Source organism: Ursus americanus, chromosome 12, assembly GCF_024610735.1.
Source record: "Ursus americanus isolate L20-20 chromosome 12, mUrsAme1.1.p, whole genome shotgun sequence".
Classification (NCBI taxonomy): domain Eukaryota; kingdom Metazoa; phylum Chordata; class Mammalia; order Carnivora; family Ursidae; genus Ursus; species Ursus americanus.
Window position 1 is genome coordinate 17770819 of NC_142138.1, and position 22911 is coordinate 17793729.

Below are 22911 nucleotides of genomic sequence, written 5' to 3' on the forward strand. Positions count from 1 at the left end.
GCAACAATGGATAGTTAGTGGAAATATAGAAAGCAAGCAGATTGCTCTGAAAGCTTCCAAAAGGTGAGGTTTCAGGAGAAAGACGGACCAGGACAAGGATGGGGTTTAGTAGGGAAGAGGTGGAAGGAGCAAGGATTATCAGGTGCTCAACTCATGGCAGGTGTCTGGAGGGTGAACAGGAATTATGTGGGTCTCCACCAGGGGCCAGTGATCTATGGCCCACAAGTCAAATCCAGTCCTCTGCCTGTTTTTGAAAATAAAATGTTATCGGAACATGGCCACACTCATTAGTTTGTGTAATATCTGTGGCTGCTTCCGCCCCATAGCAGCAGAGTCGAATAATTGCTGCAGAGACCGTGCAACCTGCAAAGCCTAAACTCCTTGCTCTCTGGCCCTTATAGAAAATGTTTGCCAACCTGGGTCTAGATTCTAAGCCAGGGCCTCAGCGCCAGAAGAGCCTTTCAGTAGCTAAAATTGATCTAAATAAAAATTTTAAAAGACCTTGCCTCCCCCCTCTCCCCTTTTTGTCTGTTTTTCCAGAAGACATTGGACTTTGATCTCCAACCTGAGGATCCCCTTAATTCAAATGGAATAGAATATACCAACCGTCTTGGAAATGTAGTGTAGCTAAAAGTTACTTCGGTAGCAGTGATATAAAACTACTAAGTGCCTTACCAGGTACCATGCAATGTCAGATATGTTTCTCTCATATGACATCCGGGTCTTTCACGTGCATCTCGGTGATGTTGAAGACAGGTGCTGTATGTTTTGAAAACCTTGGCTTGCCTCAAGTCAAAGGTTGGTTATTTAGAAAAGGCTCCCCCTCCTCAAGGTTTAAAAACCACTGCCAATTCCCCTTTCCTTGTGTCTCTGTTAAAATAAATTTCCATAATTCCAAACTCCTGGGCTTCGATAAGTGGCAGGTCTGACTCACGTATGATTTATAAATTATCGCTATGGACCATTAAGCTAGATTTCTCAGCTTTAGGTAAGCTACCGTGGTGTCATATACGGTGGTTTTGAATTTCTGAAGAAGCCGAGTACATAGTAGTCAACAACCCAAATAATTCAAATTCCATTTGCCTTTTGTGGAAGGCTTTTTTTTTTTCCTTAGTACAGTTTTTTTCTTCCACTTTCTTCTCCTTTTAGAGTTCTGTGTTATTAAAACCTTTACTTCTAAATATGAGTAGTCGGGAGTTCTTAATGGCACCCATTGCTCTATGGAAATGGTTATTTTTGTCTAAAGAACATCTTACTGCTGAAGAGAGGAGTGGCTTTTTCTGGTAATGGTGCTAAAAACAGATACAGTTTGGAGTCTCACCTGTTGCCACTGACTTAGGGTTGATTAATGGTAAGACTGAAGTTTTACAAATGCCAAGGCTTGGGAATGATCAGTCTTCCTGTGAGGGAAGACGGCTGTGTGTCACGCTGTCTTAGGAGCACACTGCACCTGAAGGGGGATTAGGTTTTCTTATTTGCACTGCACTCTTGACGGCTTTTATTTGGAGCCTCCCATACAGGAGACTCTAGGATTGCCAGAAAGCCGACGCTAACATGAAAAGAATCCAAGTCTCTGTCCAGTCTCTGAGAATCTGTGATGGTTCGCGGACAAGGAATAAAGCAATTAAGGCAATGTCAGGTTAAATACAAGAACATATTTCAACCCATAAATTTTGGTTTGAGGAAAAATGAGGGAAGGTTATTAGAATTCTGGGAGGTTGAGTTAGGGCAAAACTGCTAAAAATGGTAAGGAGGGATTACTTTCCTCTCTCTTTTTCTTTCCCAAGATTTATAAAAGAATGAAGTATGAGTTTCGAAACCTATCTGGCTATGCCTCCCGATACCATCTTTTTTGAGCTAGAATATATGTCTATAAGGCCTCCTCCCCATGGAGGACTCAGACCAAGAGTCACTTGGATCAGATAAGTCTCCCCAAACACACAATAATACAGTAATGACCTTGACCTTCTCCTTCCCTAGTCCTCATTTTGCTTTAAAGGAGAAAGCATTTTTAAGTTTATATATATATATATATATATATATATATATATATATATATATATATATATATAGTGTTGAATTTTTAGCTTTTTCTCTTTCAAACTAAAACTGAGAGAATCTTTTTAAAGAAGCGGGGTGAGTGTTGGGGGTGGGGGTGGAGTACAAACAAGTAAACCAACCTGCCTGACCTGCTTTCTTCTTTTTAAGTATCCAGTAATATGATCATTTTGTAATAAATAACTGAGCTCTACACCCTTTGGGAAATTCTGGCTCCCTGTTTCTTGAATTGTGGCTACTTTGCTCAGAATGTGTAGGCAGTGCTGTGCTAGCCAGAGAAACCCGATCAAATTTCCTTCCTTCTTATTTGTAGTGTTTGTGAAAAGCCCAGCAGTTGTTTTAAATAAGTCTGGCCTCTGGTGAAAGTTTAAGCTGGTAGTGAGATCCATCCAGAGCGGAGTGTTTCTGACACTCTGTGCTGCTCCTGGCCTAGGGTACTAAGAGTATTAGGCCCCCGAAGCAGCCAATTTTGTAGTGCCTTTTAATACACAAAATTGTATTAACATCAACAAGGATACAGATGGATGCACTGCAATAAACTGTAACCACTTGAGAAAAGCCTTTATTGACTCTCAAGTAAATAATGCACATTTTAAAGGATCTAAATATGCATTTACATAATGTGCTATAATTTTTTATTGTGTCAACTACTCACACACACACACATCCATAAGAGATGTTTTTCTCTGTCAAAAATTTGGACTGAGACCATTCTTTGTGCATTGCATTAGCACCACGCCAGATTCGTGATGGTAGAATTCTCAAATGGTAGTTTCTTTTCTATGGGGCCCCTGATCTGAAGGTCCTGACGTACGTGCAATGAATTTTACAGGTTGAGTGAGTGATGGATTTAACCCCGCCAACACTTTCTAAAATGATTTGGGACTACTTCGACAAAAAACTTGGGCACGCTGAAAACATCTCATTCAAGATAAAAGAGAGAAAACAAGAAATAGGAAAGAAGAAAATCCAGCTTTAGATGTTGCCAAAGCCTGAGCTTTAGAGAACGGAAAAACGTGGGTCTCGTCCAGTGAAAGAGTAATACTAGCAGTTTGTCCAGAGAAATAGCATGTGTTTAGTAATATTTAACAGGACTATGTAATGTCTGTAACACCAACTATTTTCTGTTTGAAGAAATTAAAGCTCAGGATCTTGAATGATTTATATACCCAGTTCCACAATGAACTCATGGCTGAACCAGAAAGTCCAAGGCATGAGAAAGTAAGGGTTGTGAGGGATAACCCTTTAAAATGCAGGCTCAGCAATGGCCTAATTTGAAACTACAAGCTAAATGATTTCCTGGTGCTAATTATGAATTAATTGGTCCTTAGAAGTCAGTCATTGCAGAATTAATTTCGTATAGTACCATGTGCTCTTAGGTTTGTGTTAAACTCTGTGCCACATGGAAAAGGTGAATTGTTTCAGTAAAATATAATAAAGAAACTAAGGTCTAAATTTAAGTTGCTAATGGTGTTCTTTTACATATTAAACAGTAACAACAAAGGGGGCTAGGATGTTTCTGAGCAATTAAAGGAGGGATTCCAAGATCCGTTGAATTATTCCCTCTATCAACTTTCTTTAGCTTTTATCCGCCCGATCTTTACTCAAGTGAATATTTTTCCTTGGGCAGCTTTCTCTGTTGGCCACCACAATTTTTCATAACCGAACAATCATTTATCACTTTCCATGGAGCACCTGAAGCACTGTCACTTCATCATTAAGGTCTGCTTGCTGGGAACTCTTGACAGTGGAGTTCCCACCTTGGTGTTGGACATGGTGCAGAAGTTGAGTGTATCATTTTGTTAGGCTTCGTACACATTCCCAGCCTTGTTTGGGAAATGCCACATTCCATCCCTGACTAGAAACTATTTGGTCAAATGCAGGGTGTGGGGTCAAATTTTCTTGCTACCCGCAAACCCAACCATACCATATTAGATGAACTAAACTCCTTTGGTCCTTTAAAGCACAATTTGCAAAGTAAGAGATGACCAGAGCCATTTAACTTCTTAGTTTGTGGGTTTTAACTCAGAGACAGTAACAGATCCCTAAACGCTCTGGCTTTGTGCCAGGTGGAAAAAAACCAAAGTTTTAAATCTATCTGTATGCTTCTTGGTTTCTGTACCACTCTTCTATTCAATCGATCATTGTACATTCAACTAATATTTATCGAGTACCAAACACTGTTCTGGGGATATGACAGTGAACAATTAAATAGATGGAAAAGCAATTTTCTAAGTTGGGAAAGATTGGAAGAAGAGCAAGTATAAAGGATGGAAGATGACGAGAATTCTGGTTCCAATAGGCTGTGTTCAAGATGCCCTCAATTGTATGATTGAAGATAAAATGTTGTCTGTGTTGACCCACTGTTGTATCCCATGCCCAGAGTAGAAGCCCATCGATGTGTATTGGATAGATTAAAGGTTGTGTGAATGAAGGGATCCCATCAGATCATCTGCAAGACATGGACTAGATTATCGCTTCCACGCCAAACCCACATTTTCACTCTTTAAAATCTACAGATGCTGTTCTGAACCTCAGAGTCCTAGCCATTTCAATTATTAGTCAGTGCCTCAATACTAAAGACATCGCAGCAGGGAACAAAGAACCCGTGCTCAGTGATCAGTGGGGATGTATTATTTGTACAGTCCTCAGCCATGCTTATGGGGTAGTGGTAGAAAGCGTGGCCTCTCTTGCTTAGTTTGCTCTATGGTTTTATGAGTCACTCTCGGTATTAGGAAAGTCTTACTCTCTGAAAACTGGGCCATTCCTTTGTTTGGTCTTTGCAGGGATTCCCTGAGTTTGAAGACTCAACTGCAAAGAGTAAGGCAAGATAAATATTCTCACCTGGTTTTATTAGAGAGCTGTTTCTCCGGCCCTCATTGAGAAGTGAGAGCTGCTATCTTGGCATTGCTCGTTTTGAGTATTCCCAACCCTTCCCATATGCTGCTCTTCTCCAGCAGATTTTATCAACCACCCTTCCAATTCAAGGGCAAAAGTTCTCTCAGAAACATTATCAAGTGGCTCACATAAGTTTTTTAATCTAATGTAATCTTCTTGTACAAATAAAATTTAGCAGGGCTCAAATAAAAAGGAGTAATAGTTGTCTGAGTTTCTTTTATCAATTTTTATGGGCAGAAGGCCCATAGTTGAGCAGGGGTCACTGCCTACTCAGACTGTGGGTTCCCCTGCTCTAACATTTATGCATTTCTGAGTTTGGCTTTGAAATGGCCAAAAAAAAAAAAAAAAAAAAAAAAGGCTACGTAAACCTTCCATGTAAAGTGAGGCACCCAAATTGCACAGGTTCATTAAGTGTTCATTTACTACATACTTCAAAAAAATTTCATCCTGTATTAGTCCCTAGAAATTTCCTTGAAAGGGGTATAAGAGCTTTAACAATGAATTATTGTCTATGGGTTAGCTCAGCATGAAAGAGGATCCATATGTGCAAACTAGAATTTGTCATATGTAATGTCAGTTAAATCAGGTCTAATCTACCAAATACATTTTTTATTGCTTGCTTCATTAAAAAGGCTCTTAAGGTAATGAATAATCTTCAGCTTCACCAAGGATTATTAATGCCTTTATAACTCATGTCCACTGAAAATGGAAAGGCAGCCTGAAACCCTACCCTAATCTAACCTCCATGTTTGTCTTAGAGCCTTAAGGAAGAAAATCTGTCAGACCTATCCAGTGTTAAATGCAGCCACGTGAACAGCGCTGTGAGTTGGGTCAGGAAAGAAAGGAAGAAGGAGTTTGAATCGGGCTCAGACGCTGTGGCAAAGCGGGCCTTTCTCTTCATGCTCTGACGTTTTCTTTTCCTACAGCAAGCCCGCACGCAACACCGTCGACTCTTCATTTCCCGACATCGCCCATCATCCAGCAGCCCGGGCCTTATTTCTCTCACCCAGCCATCCGCTATCACCCTCAGGAGACGCTGAAAGAGTTTGTCCAACTTGTCTGCCCTGATGCTGGTCAGCAGGCTGGACAGGTGGGGTTCCTCAATGTAAGGAGACCTCTTTTTTTTTCCGATTTCTTTAGAAATATTAACCGAATGTAAAAATAACAAGGGGAGACCTTCTGACCATGTGACACGGTGCTCTAATGTTGTGCTGACGGACTGCAGGCAAATGTCATATTTATTCTAGATTGTGGGAAAGTTAACTTGCTCTAAGAGTGATTGGCCAGGGTTTAAAAAGTGTTTGTGTTAAGTTCGCAACTGTCAAGTTTATGGATATAAATCATCTCAAGGGTGAACCATATAACCTTCTAAAGTCTGTGGGCTGATAATTCCACCTCATGCACACGAACCCTCGGGCTCACGCAGTTAACAAAATAGAAAGACCAAATAATTTTAAATAATGATTTGGGGTGGTAGGGAGGGGTAGGGGGATGAGGGGGGCACAGATGTTTTAGATCAACGAAGTTGATATTTTTTAAAAATACAGTCTTCTAACACTTTAGATCAAGTTGACCAGTACTTGAACTCAAGATGCTAGAAGTACAGTTTATTATGGTTTGTTATTTCTGCAAGTAGTTATCTTTCCCACTTATCTTCGTATAAAGCTAAACAGTATTCAACAGCTTCAAATGAATGTTTTCGTTTTTTCTCTAGTAAACCAAATAATCACAACTTGAGACAATATTCCAAATGTAAAAGTGATTTTTAAAAATCACAAATTTTATTTCAAAGTCGAACCCAGTCTTTACAGCTGGATAGCATTATCCCAAGGCCACTAATTATAATAATGAGTAGTAAATAACGACCAGCATAAAGCCAAATGTGATCTTCCTTTTCTCCTAATAGCTCCACGCGAAGCCACAGATCAGCTGTCACTATGACTGCCTAATTTAGAATATTATATCACACGGCCCTGTCCCTGATTTCTCTTCCCTTGCAGAAATACCTGATTCTGCATATCTGAGACAGAACAGGCAGCTTTGACTAATGTCTGGTGATGTGTTAGCAGATACATTTCTGTCTAGACAACAAATCAATATGGGGCCTTTTTTCTTTTTGCTTGTGTATTCATTTGCTTGGCTTATTCTAAAGCATTCACTTATGGACTTTTAGCCCACTCAGAAATAACACGCGGGCGGGTTTGCTGGTAAGAAAGCACAGCATTCTGATTGTCAGACGAGATAGTCTTTGAGGAACAACACTAAATAGATGGGAGAATGTGGATCAGGGGCTGTCTGAGGCTGCCTCTGCAGAATTATTAAGCTTAAACTTGAAAGCCTGGGACAACTGGTTCTCCTTCACCTGAATTTTGATTCGGGACGACAGCCTAAATACCAGCTGTGATTATTGGTCGCATACAGTGTCACTAAAGTCTGGAGTCAGAAAGGCCACATGGGAGAGACCATGAAAGATCTGAAGTGATCCCCAGCATCAAGCATCTGACTTTTAAATCTCTAACTTTTTTAAAAATAGTCCTGACATTATCCCATATAACTGTCAAACTCCCGGTTTTGCATTTTGATCCAAATTTTATAGGGTTTAAGGCAGGTCTCTTCATGGGACTGTTTTGAAAAACTTGAAAATAAAATGGGTTTTATTGCTTTCTTCAGAGGGGAACTTTCTTTTGTCAAAGAGCTGTTATTTGGTTGTTCTAACATCAGGCAGCCAAATAAATATGACTGTTATGGCATATGCTTATATAATTTAAATCAAAATTAGAAGTGATATTTTTCCCTAGCAGAATTTTGACAGCTCAATTCTAAAGTTTCTGTGCCTGATGTTATACAATATGTGAAAGAAATTTTTTATGTTCACTTAACATATTTATTAAATGTTATATAATATCAACTTTGAGGGGTGAAAATAAAATATTATTTTTAATTTCAAATGCGTATTTGGGAAACTTCATTATATCTGTATAAGTAACACTATGGAATCATTCCACAACCTATATATCAAATAAATAATAATCATGAGAACGATGATGAAGGTAGCAGTTAATTCGGAAGTGAAACATGCCAAGCAAATTTGGCAGGTCGTTTTAGGGAAGCAGGATGTAGAGAAGGTCAAAGTAATTCAAGAGATAAGTTTAGGATACATTGAGCATGTGTGCCTAATGGGACGCTTTTGTGAAATGCCTTCAGAACAACCCAACAGTTTTTTTATCTCTATGCTCTGAAGAAAGAATTCAAGCAGCTAGAATACTTCGTAATTTTACATAAGGGATAACTAATGCGTCTTCTGTTTTTAGAAGCAGCTAATGGTTGCTATCTGTTTCTTCTTTTCCTTCTGCATGTTTTGTTGTGCTCCCACCCTCACAGCCCAACGGGAGTAGCCAAGGCAAAGTGCACAACCCATTCCTTCCCACCCCAATGTTGCCACCGCCGCCGCCACCACCGATGGCCAGGCCTGTGCCTCTGCCGGTACCAGACACAAAGCCTCCAACCACATCAACAGAAGGAGGTGCGGCCTCCCCCACCTCGCCAAGTAAGTATGGCTGACACAGGCGCCGGTCACTTACCAAGCTCTGTTGACTTGAATCCTCATTTAAGTCTGGTCCCTAACTGCGTAGGCTCCAGCGAGAGGCCCAGATCCCCAGTGAGGGTGCTGTAGCATGAGTTTGCAGAGCCAAGACCAGATCGCAGTGAATATCACTCTTGGGTACCATCAGCTACACCAGATGTGGAAAGGACTGGGTGTTTGGGTGGATGAAGTGGTGGGACTCCCTGCCCCAGACTGAAATCAAGATATGACTATGAAATTGTGTGGATTATTTGAGTGGCTTTAAATGCTGTCCTCATGATTATCAAACAGCATCTACTTGCATGAATTGCTATTAGCAACAAGTTCCTTTTACTTTTGTCTAGCCCTGCTGTAACTGACAGTCCAAGAGAAATGCACTTGGTGAGCTGTAAAGGCTGTGCACCTCATACATCAAATAGGTTAAAAAAAGAAAAAAAAGAAGAAGTTTAAATCAAAGTAACTCACCAAGAGTAAGAGTCTGGCAGAAGATCGGAGGTGGTAACCATGGTAGTCGCATGGCCAGGTGTGGTGGGGGGAGGAGATAGAAAGTATAATTGGATGGAAAGAGAAAAGAACTCGTGGCTCTTCTCTGAATAGTATGGGAACATGTGATCAGACGATAGGAGATTTCCAAACTTTTTTAGATGATAGGAATGATGACTTGCAGAATTAGAAGGATAGTTCCCGATATTTCAGAGATGACAAGGGAATAGAAATAGCTCAAACACACAAATTTGACTTTTATTAGTACCTGGAACGATGTCAAAAAGAGTGATGGCCAGAGGCAGAGTTCTGAGGTGATGGATGGATGACCTAACCTTGACAGAGGGTGTGAGAAGCACCTCCCTGGAGCTTTACTGAGGGATCAAAGTGTAGGGAAGGTTGGGAACTGTGGCAGTAATCCTAAGGAGAGCAGGTCTCCAAGGAGTTCTTCAAAAGTGAGACTGGAGGCAAGAAATCTGAGGAAAAGATTGGAGTAAACCAGGGAAGAAGTGTTAAGATCAAGAACTTGAACAGCAATTACAGAAGTTGAATGGAGGAGAGCACGAGAAGAGATATTTTGTAGACATAGGCTTTGGGATTGTACAGTCATTTCAATGACTATAATGAAGGATGATTCTAGACCTCTTCGTTTCCTTACTTTCAGTTTAGGGGACATGATGGTATTGGGTGCAGAAGGGAAAGAGCCAAAGAGGAAAAATAAGCCTCTGTTGACAGTGTGTTCATTGGATTTAATCCTGGGGACACTAAATCCAAAATGTCTGGAGTTCCTCATGGACATGGCTCTGAGGGTGAACTTTGGTTTATCTAGTATTTATTCATTTTGATAACACATGCGGAAGTGAGTGGCATTGTACTTGGATTCTGGTATTACAACAAAAAGATTGAGGGTCTAGGGGCAATTTTGTGGGGACCTACTTCTCTTGATAAGAGGCGGTTCAACACTTTTCAACAAAGGAGAAAACCCTGAGTGTCCAGTGACATAGGAAACAAACAAGGCTTGGTCTGCAGATGGAAGCTCAGCTTGGAAAAACAGCTTCTGAGAAACAGAGGCTCATAGGTGCGTCCTGCTTATTGTGTATTAATGTAATATCTTCGAACAAGTTAGAGAAATCACCATCCCCAAATTCTATTTCAATCTGGTCACTGGGGATATCGGCCTACAGATTGGTAGTCACATAATTCTTATGCCCTATACATGCCTCCATGCACCCCTTTTCTGTTCATCTTCTCCCTATCTGTGCAGGACAATGCGCTGTTCTTTAACAGCCTTGTGGTAATGCCCTTCCTATCCCATTTAAACACATCGTCCCCTCCACTATCAGTGTCTCCTGCATTCATAGTGCATTTTCCAGTAACGGGGATGGGGCCCCTCTGAGGCACCGTGGAAGACTAGGGATACCCTGTGCAGTTATCGAAGACTGAAAGATAAGGACTCAGATCCCCACCTTTCACCTTACTAGCTGTGTTTCTCGTCAAGTCAGTTTCCTCATTCGTAGAATGTGGGTGATGATGCCTGCCTGGCAGGGTTGTGTGAAATCAGCCATGGTAAGCACCACCACCCGATAAATTGGAACATTTTAGTATCTGACAAAACTCTGACCTATTAGAGTCACCGGGCTTGGGTAATGATGAGATAGGTCTGTAGGACACGTACAGCTACTCAGCCCCTAATCAGGTTGGTGCCTTTGGGCCCATACTTGCAGATTCCACGCCATGGATTGAATCAGATGCCTTGTATGAGAAGATATCTGTCATCCTGTCATGGCCAGACTCAAGCATTCCTTCAGCATTATGGGGAGAAGTTTGGAGGGGGTCCTGGCACATCCAATTCATGTGGTTGCATGTCCATTAGAACAGGGTTTGAAGATTTTGAGGAAAAGGAGAATATCAGGAGAGAAAGGCCCAGAAGTTTGATACAGGTAATTTGATACTTAGTGTTTTTTTTTTAAGATTTTATTTGAGAGAGAGAGAGAGAGAGAGAGAGAGAGAGAGAACACTTATGAGCTAGCACAAGCAGGGGGGAAGGGCAGAGGGAGAAGCAGACTCTGTGATGAGCGGGGTGCAGGGCTGGACCCAAGGATCCTGAAATCACGACCTGAGCCGAAGGCAGACGCTTAACTGACTGAGCCACCCAGTCGCCCCTGATACTTACTTTTGAATCATGTGATTCTAGGAATGTAGGCAAAACGAAATGTTCTCCTAGTGGCATAGAAATGCTTTTATCATCATAAAGTCTAGCCCTTGTTTCTGGGCTCTTTGGGGTCTGCTGAATTCACAATAATGTGTTGTTTCACAGCAATATCTTGCCTTACCATCTTCTCCTTTATTAATAAGACAGTGGTAGGCTGCAGGACCTGTGATCTATAGCATAGGAGAAGCCTTTCAAATTAAAAATCTCAAAGCCCACTGGTCCACACTGGAAAGAGATTTAACCACCCCAACCTCCCCCCACCACAAAATCCTTTTCCATGCCCTGATTTCTGAACCAATTGGTAAATAAAATACAAGCAAAAATCATATTGGAAGACCAGACTATCACTTCTTTTTAAAATTTTTTTTATTTTAAGCTTTTATTATGGAAACTTCAAACATATACAAAAGTAGACAGATTATACAAGGACTCTCCATGTACTCCTTAGCTAGCTTCGACAATAACAAGGTCATGGTCATCCTCGTTTCACCTAGGCTACCAGCTACTTTCCCCTTTCCCACATTATTGTGAAGCAAATCCCAGACATCATATCACTTCATCTGTAATTATTTCAGGAAGTATTAAAGCCATAGTACCCTTTAAAATGTAAAGACAACACCATTATTACTTTTTTTTTTTTTCACGCGAACCAAACTATCACTTCTACTATCAGAGAATTTAGTTTATAACTGTAGGCAAATGGGCTTCCTAATGCCGAACCCCAAATTACACAGACACCTCTCCGGGCACGGGCAGTGCTGCACCACACAGGCCTTCCCAAGTGGGGTCTGCCTTCCCGTTTCGAGCTGATAGCGTGGAGGGCCAGATGGCTGCCTGGTGCCTTCCAGCACCTGTCTTCCTAACAGAAAAGAGCAGGACAAGTCACCTCTGGTTTCTACTTCCAAACTCTACAGTCTAGAGAATAGACAGTGAGCAGGGGAAAAGGACCGAGAAGATATGGAAGGGTACAAATATCAGAGTGAAATGGCCTCCTCTCTTCCCATTCATCGTGATGACTACCTTCTTCCATTCGCTTATTCGGCCCTCAGACAGCACCTGTCATGTGCCAAGGACTGTGTTAGCTGCTTGGGATACAGAGGGGATTCGTGCCTGCTCGACGGAGGTGTGGGATCAGTGGGGGGAGACAGCTGGTGAACGGTAATTTGCACGAGACAACACCGGGACAAAGGCGTAGCCTCTACAGGAGCACTCGGGAGGGGGTTTGGTCCAGGCCTGGGGGCTCAGCTAAAGATAATTTTGGAGAGAGTGACTTCTATGCTATTTAGTAGGGATAATATTCTGGTGTTTTAAATCCGAGAAAGAAGGTAGAACTTTTCTCCAGAAACCAGCCTGGTGGGGGGAGGGGATGTCTAAAATTAGATTACCACTGAGTAAAAATTTAGGGCAAAACATACTGTTTCATAAATTATGTGCTTTCTTAGAAATTAAAACCACAGGGGGGTTGGATCCTGTTTATCTTTGCCAGTTTATTAGAGCTCAACTTTAGCAAGAAGAAACATCATGACAGGGTATTAAGTACAGATGTTCAACATCCCAATAGTACATCCAAAAATGAGGCTTTTTTCAAAAACACTAATTGTATAACTTAGGACAGCCTTTTCTATTTGGGGTTTGAGAGGACTTGCAGTGAAATAAGATTTTAAAAATAAAAGTAGGAAATCATGCCAAGGATCTCCTATATTACCAACTTTTTTGGGCCTCAACTTCCCTTATCTGAATATCACTGACTGCTGTACCCACTCTGTTAGGCAGATTGTCAGGACAAACTGGGGTGACAGACGTGCTATGCTGTAGACAGTTAAGAGTCCAAGGCATAATTTTTAATATCATCTTATAATGAAATACAAATGGATGCCAGCCTAAAGCAGAGTATGTATTTTTAACCTAATCAGTTGCCTCTGGCACCAAATACTCAACTTTGCAGCTGTGGCCAGAAAAACGTGGGTAAGGCAGATTTGGGAAAAAATTCACCTATGAAATAAATACATTTTAATGGGAAAAATCCTTACTAGTGCCATAAAACAACAACAGGGGAGTGGAGATGGAGTTAACAGTTCTTCCCTCTCTCAAGGAGAACTTTTATATTGTTGATTTATTTGGAGAGAGATTAATACACTACTATGCCAGGTCTCTTTAGGATACGGTGATAAATGGAGATAACCTGTAAGAGTAATTCACAATAGATGTATTCTTTTTTTAGTAATATTTTTATTATATTATGTTAGTCACCATACAGTACATCCCCTAGTTTTTGATGTAAAGTTCCATGATTCATTACTTGCATATAACACCCAGTGCACCATGCAGTACGTGCCCTCCTACATGTATTCTGTTCCCGCTAACTACCTTTGTAGGTTTAGATACCTACTGAGAAAATATCACCTCTTTCATTCATTCAATAAATAGTAACTGACCATAAGCTATGTGCCAAGTTGTGTTCTAGGTGCTAGGATTCAGCAGGAAACGGAAGAGAATTTAACAATTCCCTGATCTTCTGGAGCTCATATTGTAGAGAGGGAAGAATATTGTAGAGAGGGAAGAAAGTCAGTGCACAAAACAGTGAGTATAAAAGGCAGGGATGATGTAAGATGGTTGTACATAAGCAGAACGTAGGGGTTGGGAATGGTGGAGGTGGCGGTGTGATTGTCTGTAGGGTGGCCAGAGAAGGCCTGTCTGAGAAGAGGAAATTTGAACAAAGACCTGGCAGAAGTGAGAAGGTGGGCCCTGAGACTGTAGAAGAAGAGCTTTCCAAGCAGAAGAACAGCCAGCACACCTGGGCAGGGTGGTGAGAACAGAATGAGTAGAGTAGGAGGAGGTGAGGTCGGAAGTAAGGTGGACGGAGTCTGGCAACTGGGAGTTGGGAGTGGGGCAAACTACGTAGGCTCTCACAGGCCATTGTAAGGACTTGGGCATTTACTCTGAGTGAGACCAGGGAGCAGAGAAGTGATAACTCCTGAGCTTTTAACAGAAACACGTTGAAGGTTTTGTTGAAAACACATTGCTAGGGGCAAGAATTAAAGCAGGGAGACCAGTTAAGAGGCTGGTTTGGTTTTTTTTTTCTTAAAATCAATAAATATAATGAGTATTTTCTACCTGCCAGCTGCTGTTTTAGGCACAAGGGATGCAAAAGGGCACAAAACAATCCCCTTTTCTGTGGACAAACAGTAATCAAAGTAGAAGTAAATTAGTAAGTTAGGGACCAGGAAGTCCAACGGAGAAGGCTACAACAGGGAGGGAGGTGGTGCGCGCTTGCAGGAATCCAGCGGCCAACATGGGGCAGTGTGGGTGGGGAGAATCATTTGAAAGGGGGAGCTGACAGGATTTGCTGATGCATTAGATATGGGTTGAGAAAAAGAGAGAGAGAGAGGGAAATCAACAGTGAGTCCTAGGTTTTTGACCTGGGCAACTGTAAGGATGGAGCTACCATGAACTGAGATGGGAAAACTGCAGAAAGAGCCATTCTGGGAGAGGGGTGGGGACCAGAGTTTGGTTTGACCAGATTATGTTTGACATGTATCTTACCGGTAATACTAATTATAATAGCATCCTACTTATGAAAGCTCTGTGCAGTTTGCTGAGTTTTTCCACGTGCATCATGCATTAATTGGGAAGGGCTCCTTTTCAAACATGTAATACACTGAGTGGATAGTCCTCAGAGTCCTAAGGATAACAGCTGAAGAATAGGAGAAATATCTCATTATGTTTGGGCCTGTTTGTGGTATGATGATTCAAAATGCACTATTCTTTTTCTTAATTGTATTGTAACATCCAATTTTTATATAATAGGTTAGTGCCAAGATCACACTATAAAAATGGACTTTTCCAGAAAAGAAATTGCAGATTGGCATCATAGCCTAGAATTATAACAAAAAGAAAGAATGCTTTTGGATTATGATGGAAGATAAAACATGTCTTTTCTTTTTTTAATTAATTAGGAACACAAAAACTCAATTTAAGAATGCATAAAAGACTCATAAACATTCTTCTCCAGGCCTTCTTAGCCATGAACTTTTGATTTTTTAAAACTAGAACTCTATTAAAGTAGAAGCATGCAATAACAAGTTTCCTTTATTATTTATTTTTATATCTCCCATGAATCTTACATGCATTCATTATATGAATGAATATGAACCTGTTAACTAAGAATATAACAATAATCTATGATCGGGGTGGAAATTTTGTAGTATAATCATTAATGTATGTTCAGTGCTTTTCAGTTAGCAAAACTCTTTACGTGAATACATTATCTTGTTCTGTCTTCCTAAGAGTCCTGTGTGGTCAGGATTTTATAGACAAGGAAGCTGACATTAGAAAGTGCAGATGATTTTCCCAAGATCATACTCCTGTAGAAGCCTGGTAGGGACTCAGATGCAGGCCTTCCCATGCTCTTTGTACTATCACGCACCTACCTCAAATTACAGAGCAATGTGACATGATTTCTGGTTGCTGGAGAGCCACAACTGCCTGCTTATCTGAAATTCATAACAATACAACAAAGCACTGAGCTTTTACTCATGTGTCAGGTACTTTAAAAGTATTTTTATATGTATTATCTTACTTTAATTCCAGTAATTCTATGAAGTAAATATTTTTGTTACCCTATTAAGATGACTTTCTCAAGGCTTCTGAGCCAGATGTAGTGGGATCTTGATTCACACCCAGCCACCTTGAACCTATAGTGCATACACTTGGCCATAGCGTCCTATAGGTATCTTCGCATTAGCCCAAAGCTTCCGTGTTTTTGCTGTGAAAACCCTACGGGAGAAGTACAGAAGATGACATTAGTTGGTCATCTGTACTTTAGTATGAATTGGTTTCTGCTGCTGAGAGTAACTCTTATTGTCAGGGAAAGGAAGAGAACAGAAGATTTGGAGGGAGATGAAACAAAAACAGCAAAAAGGCAAAAAATAGGAAATGTTGCTAAGGGCAAATTGCCTTTATTCTCCAAGACTCCCAAGAACTTGGACTGTTGATGAATGCTTTGAAGAATTATTTTCTGAGTTATCATCCGAATAATGACACCTCTCCTTTTCACCAACACTTTTCCTTAAAATGTATAACACATTGTTGTAATCAATAATTGGATTTAGAGCAAGCCAGTGAATGATATGTCACATTTTCACAATTTTTAGATGACGTAAGGACTCTGTTTCCTCTTTCACGGAAGAACCAGTGGATAACTACAAAAGAGAATGGGAAAAGAAATAAGTTAGTGGCTTCCTTTCACAAAACACTTTTTCATTACTGATGCTTGAACTATTGCATTATTCTTTTTCTTTACATTTTTAAAATTAGTCAATGAAAATTCATTCTTTGCTGTATACTTTGAGATTTTATAACAGCATAGATTTTTAAAAAAATTTTTTACTTGAATTTAATTTAGTTAACATATAGTGGAGTATTAGTTTCAGGGGTAGAATTTAGTGATTCATCAGTTGCATAACACTCAGTGCTCATTTAAATCATCAAGTGCCCTCCTTAATGTCCATCCCCCAGGTACCCCATCCTCCTAACCACTTCCCCTCCAGCAACCCTCAGTTTGTTCCCTATAGTTAAGAGTCTCGTGTGGTTTGCCTCTCTTACAACCAATTCCACAGGTAGGACAGAGAACAATTCCAAAGAACTCCCTTCTCGTTCTTTCTTACTCTTACGTTAGTGTCTGATGTCACTTAGTGCCAGGGAACTCATTTTATGCTGATCTATTTTCACATTGCTGTCATTTTTTGTTGTTTTGTTTTTCTTTTTCCACATTGGTTGTAATTTCTCTACCAGCTCTGCTGCTCTCTCCATTATATTTCAATGTTTTATAGTCTTCTGAATTGGAAAGAGACCTATATACATGCAATATTTTAATATGTGACAAGAGTGGCATTTTGTATTAGAGGAGGGGAAGGGATTATTCAGTGAAGTCTATTGGGACAGCTGAGTAACTGTCCAGAAAAAAAGATTCCTTACACCAAAATAAATTCCAGCTGGAGGGGGAAAAAAAGGAAGCATACAAAGGTTAAGCTTTAAATACCACATAAAAATACAGGACAATTTTTTAAAAATAATATTGGAGTGAGGAAGAACTTTCTAAATAACACACACACAAACCTGGAATCCATGAAAGGAAAGACTGACAAATTCTACTCTAAGAGTATCAAAAATTTATGCATGGAAAAAAAAACCCACCATAAACAAAGTCAAAAAGACAAAAATGAAAATGGGAAAATATTTGCCATACATGTAACAGAGGGTTAAATTAATATATAAAGACCAATAGAAAGATTTTTTTAAAGGGGCATAAACATAGATAAATGGAGAACATTTTAAAGATGTCTCGTTCATGTAGCATAAAAACAATATAAATTAAGATTTGGGTGGTATTTTTACCTATCAGATCAACAAAAATCAGAGAGTACCTCGCATAGTCTTGGCAAGTGTGTGAAAGGCACTCTTCTGCACTGTTAGAGGACTGTGAATTGGTTCATTCTCTTAGAAGACAATTTAATTTTTCATATATATATAAATACATATGAATATTGTATATATTTATGTATATAAATTTCACATATAAGTAATAAATACATTTGGATATGTAAATGCAGGTGCACATCAAGTATTCATTGATTATAATAAAAGATTAGCAATAACCTAAATATCTAACAAGAGTATATACATTAGGAACCGTTTAAAAATAAAGAGACGAGTCTATATGAGTTATGTTAAGTCAGCAAAGGAGAGTCCTAAGAAGTGTGTATAGAATACTACCACAGAGTGGGGGGATGTATATACACATTTGCTTGTGTGTTGAAAGATAGAAACTGGTTTGTTATAGACTAGCTCTTTGGTTCCTTATCCACTGAGAATGAAAGATATTACTGAGTTTTAAATCCCCTTTTATAGCAAATATAATTATTTTCAAAAATATTTGTCTAATGATATAAAAATTCTTCTTTATAGAACCTTAATCACTATAGTGACCAAAATTCATTCATGGTGGTGGTGGGGAGGGTCCCCATAAAATCGCTGGCAATTTTTATACATCTAGATTTTAGCTATATTAACCCAAACTTCAGATATGATAGCAGAAAAATGTGTGATCTTTCTGGTAGAGAATAATATTCTTTTTCCCTCACAGATAGCATGGAGCTTAGTGTAAGGTTAGCATTTTCATTTTCCACAGCCAATATTTGGTCCCAATTTCTGCTTTAGGAACCCATTGAATACAAATGTACACATACTGTCTTAAATCACAATTTTTCATAAATTCTTTCTGCAGAGTATTACTACTCTGTGTACAATCCAATTTTGCTACGTTTAAATTTGCAAAGGAAAAAGGATTATTGAAACTCAGGCACTTTGATAGGTATGTTCGTATGCATTACCTTAATTTCATTTGATTATGATTAGAAATCTGCAAAATTAGAATTGTTAGGCCTCTTTTAAAAAAGAGAATGCTGAAACCGAGTCAGGCTTCAAACTCAGGTCTGTTGGACTCCTGTGCTTTGTACTCTACCAGGACACATCCGGTGTTTAGAGATATAATATTGTACGTACACCTGTCCTCTGAAAATCCTAAGATACTCCATAAAGCACTTGTATATTATTCCAAGAATAACATACGTTTGCATACATTGCATTGGATGAAAAGTAGAGGAACAAGAGCAGAGTAAGAGATGGACGTTATAAAGGAGTGGCAGAAGAGAACGGGCAAGGGCGCCTGGGTGGCTCAGGCATTGGGCGGCTGCCTTCAGCTCAGGGCGTGATCCCAGGGTCCTGGGATCGAGCCCCACATCAGGCTCCCTGCTGGGAGCCTGCTTCTTCTTCTTCCACTCCCCCTGCTTGTGTTCCCTCTCTCGCTGGCTGTCTCTCTCTGTCAAATAAATAAATAAAATCTTAAAAAAAAAAAAAAAGAAGACGAAGAGAACGGGCAATGGATGATTCCATTCATTCAGGTTTCATAATCCATTCAAGTCTTGTTTTTTCCTCAGTTTGTTATTTTTTTCAAGATGACAGAAATAACAAGTGAGTTTTAAGATTTTCTCAATCAAAGTAATACATGGCAGTGTAGGAAACTTGGAAAATATAAAGCATAAAAAATGAAATTATATTCTTCTGTAATCAATTACTATATTAACATTTTGGCCTATTTTTTCCCTTAGTGCACATCAGTGTGTGTATTTGTGTGTATATGTACACAAACACATATAAGGTGATTGTGACCTTGCTGAATATAGTATTTTGCATGCCATTTTCTTAATTAGTATTTTACACCTTTTCCCATTTCATAAAAAATTGGGAAGTGTGATTTTAAACAATGTGTACCTATGCCTCTATCGGACACTAACTTTTGCCCCAATCTATGAAATATGCTTCAGTGCATTTTTGAAAATACATTTTTGTCCTCAGCTTTAATAATTACATTAGGATACATTCCTAGAATTGGAATTACTAGTACCAACAGTGTGAATATTCATTTCGATATACATTACCAAATTGCTTTTCAGAAAGGTTGTGCCAATTCACACGTTACTTGTGAGTCCGATCACAACATTAACCCATGAGAGGTTTAAGTTTTATTTTTTGTAAGTGTTGGAAGGCAGATGCCTTGGAATGTAATACTCTTAATCAGATATTGGAATCAATGGTCCCTGATTGGATGATTTGGCATTTTTCTTCAATTGTTTAAATATAGCATATAATGGAATTTGGGGGATTTCCCATCTTGTTGGCCAAGCCTCTCTTGGGGATTACTTTCTGGACTGCTCCTGTGGAGAGTGTAACCCATTAGACATTCACAGAGGGATGGAGCCTTAAAGGGCTATGCATATTGGAGTAAATAGTATTTATTATGCTGGACTCTTTATATATAGAAGCTCAAAGAGGTTAATTGGCTTGCCAAGATCACATTTCAAATAAGATTATGATCAAGTGGATTCAATCCAGGGTTTTCTGGTTCTAAAATTCATTTTCTACTGATTACCTTGCATTGCTATAAAAACAAAAGTATTACTTGGGGGTTTTCAGATTCTGTTTATATTTATTTAAGATTAAAAATTACTGGAAGTTGTTTAAAAATCATTTATGATCCCATTCTTCAGAGGTAATCATTTTATGTGCCTATTTTCCAGTCATTTTCTATGCATATTTTAAACATAATTGATCATCATGTGTGTGCATATATGTGTCTATGTGTATATATACAGTTTTATAAACTGATTTTATTTCATACTATCAACATGTCATGATGTCATTATTATTTTAAAATGTGCTTAATGACTGCAAAATATTCCAACATATGAATGAAGCATTGGCTTATAAGGTGGCTCTGGTTTGTTCACAACTCTTTATAAGCAATGCTGTAATGAACATCTTGGAGCATAAATCTTTATCTGTACCTTTAAGTATTGGTCGAGGATAAATTCCCAGAAGTAGGTTTCCAGAGTTACACTGCCTTTTGAGAGGCTGCAGAAGCCTTTCAAAAGGGAGCAATCCAATATATTGATCGAAGTTTCTTTTTTTAGTAAACCCCGGCTGAATCCAGGGTTTATTCCCTGCGGCTATTTAATATAACTTTCACCTGTGCCTACCACATGCATCGTTGCTTCTGATCAATATATATGTTCTATCAATCATACAACACACAGCATTTACATAAAAGTAAATGACGGTTATAGAATTGGATTAGCCCTCAGAAATAAATTTAAATGAACTGAAGTAAGCCTCTATTCTTATCCTTCACAGCTACTACAAAAACCAATGTTTTAGGCGGTTTAAATAGACTGCCTACAGGAAACAGTCCAAAGTGCCTGCTTATGACACCGATTTGGGTAACGCAAGGTCAGAGTGTCTCCAGTTTACAAGTTGTTCTGATCCCCTTCGCTCTGTGTGCACACACGCATGGTCTTAGACTTTCCTTTCTGCATATTTTACCCCAAATCATGTGATGTAGCTAGAGCCCCTACTTCCCTGTGAGGATCCTTAATACAAACAGAAATACCAGCAGAGCAGAACCATCTGGCTGAATTGCCTCTTCTCAAGATTTTTGTGAACTACTGGCACATTAGCCATGTCATGCAAATTGCTACCATACATGTTAAGTAATGCTAATATATTAAAGTTAGAATTCATTAGCTTTTCAGGAAGAAAGCTTATGGGTATGTTGTTCTGTAATAATTTACTAGCAATAAGTAGGTTTTAATTTCATGCCCTGAGGGCTGTGTCTTTTTTTGTTGGTAACTTGTTTGTAGAGACAAAAGATTTACAGAGATAATAGAATGAGGTAACTGACTGCACAGATGTGATCAGAATAATGGAAATTCGGTGTGGTTATCTTCCAGATTCCAAACATCTGGATGACAACTACAATATCCATTCAGTCATGTGGGAATTTCTAAATCTCTGAATACTGGATCATGTGTGAAGAAAGGCTGTCTATCTCCTTGGCTGTATAATGATATTAATAACGTTAACCCAGGCCCCATAAACTTGTCGATACCGATAGATTTCTCTAAAGGAAAAACACTCCAATATCCCTCCAGCATTTCTTTGTGACCTTGCAAGAAAATAGTGCTCTTCAAGTTCCTAAATGAGTTCAACAACTGTCATGGGTTTCATTTAGAAATTAGCCAATCTATTTCCTGATAGTTTCTGCTTTTTTTTTTTTTTTTAAGAAATGAAAGTTTTCTCATGGGGCTTTTTGGTTTGGGTTTTTTTTTTTTTTTTAAATAACGTGATAGCACAGTTAAGAAAAGATGCTAGAAACTCAGGTATTTAATCATCTCACTATTGAAAGTTGGCAACTGAATGCTTTTTCAGGCACTTTTCCTTCACTGTCAGGTGTCACTGATAAACATTTAATAAAATTGCAACTTGAATACACAGGGATCTGTTCAAGTCTGCATTCCTGAACTTGCTTGGATGACCTCTGTCCGATAACTAGCACATTCCTGGGCAGGTGGTAGAATCACAATAAGTCTATTTTGAATGAAATTGAATTTTTGACTAGGTATTCTTTAGAGGGGAAATCCCCACATGTGAGTACGCCTGAGTTTCTGAAAACAAGGGAACCTGTGACGTGCAGATTGATATTTAAGATATGAAGGGAGCCGTTTAGAACGTGAGGACATCTAGTTGTCTTAGCGGTGTTTGGAATGGAAATTTGATATCTTAGTTTCTTTTGTAAATTATTTCTTCTTCTTAAAAGAAAAATAATTTCAATAGACCTTTCCCCCTCCGTTTTCAAACATTCAGGGCTCTGATTCTTAACATTTCACCTTCCCGTGTTCTATGACAAAACATAATTTTCGGGCTCCTGCCTTTTCTCCCTTCCCTCTGTGATTGATGCCTCCGCTTCCTGCCTCCGTGCCTTTGCTCCTGCCGCTTCCTTTGTGACCCCCGATCCATCCAAACCTGCAGGCTGGCGTGTCTTTTACAGCATTGTCGCAAAAGCCATCCTATCCTCATTTCCCCTGTGCCGCTTTTCTTGTTCTCCTGCCAGGTGTCACTTTTCTGTCCTTTCATATCTCACAGATTCTTAGTTATGTCACCTTTAAGCACCCATATTTTCATTTTCTACACATATCTCTCGCCATTGGATGCTAGCATTTCTAGGATGACAGTGTGTCTTGCTCACCTTTGAATCTCCCATCATGCTCAGCATAGAGCCTGG

The 22911-nt window shown here is 39.3% G+C and overlaps 1 protein-coding gene across 6 annotated transcripts in view; it reads left to right on the plus strand.

The window, feature by feature from the left end:
• The window catches only part of NFIA (nuclear factor I A), a 367611-nt gene that overhangs the window by 301766 nt on the left and 42934 nt on the right, over positions 1-22911 (plus strand). For 5 of the 6 annotated variants that reach the window (XM_087865942.1, XM_087865945.1, XM_045802210.2 and 2 more), the window contains 2 exons: positions 5883-6061; positions 8338-8503. In XM_087865942.1, the coding sequence (XP_087722068.1) occupies positions 5883-6061; positions 8338-8503 (345 nt within the window). The remainder of the gene's footprint in view (positions 1-5882; positions 6062-8337; positions 8504-22911) is intronic. The other variant, XM_087865944.1, reaches the window with a different exon arrangement.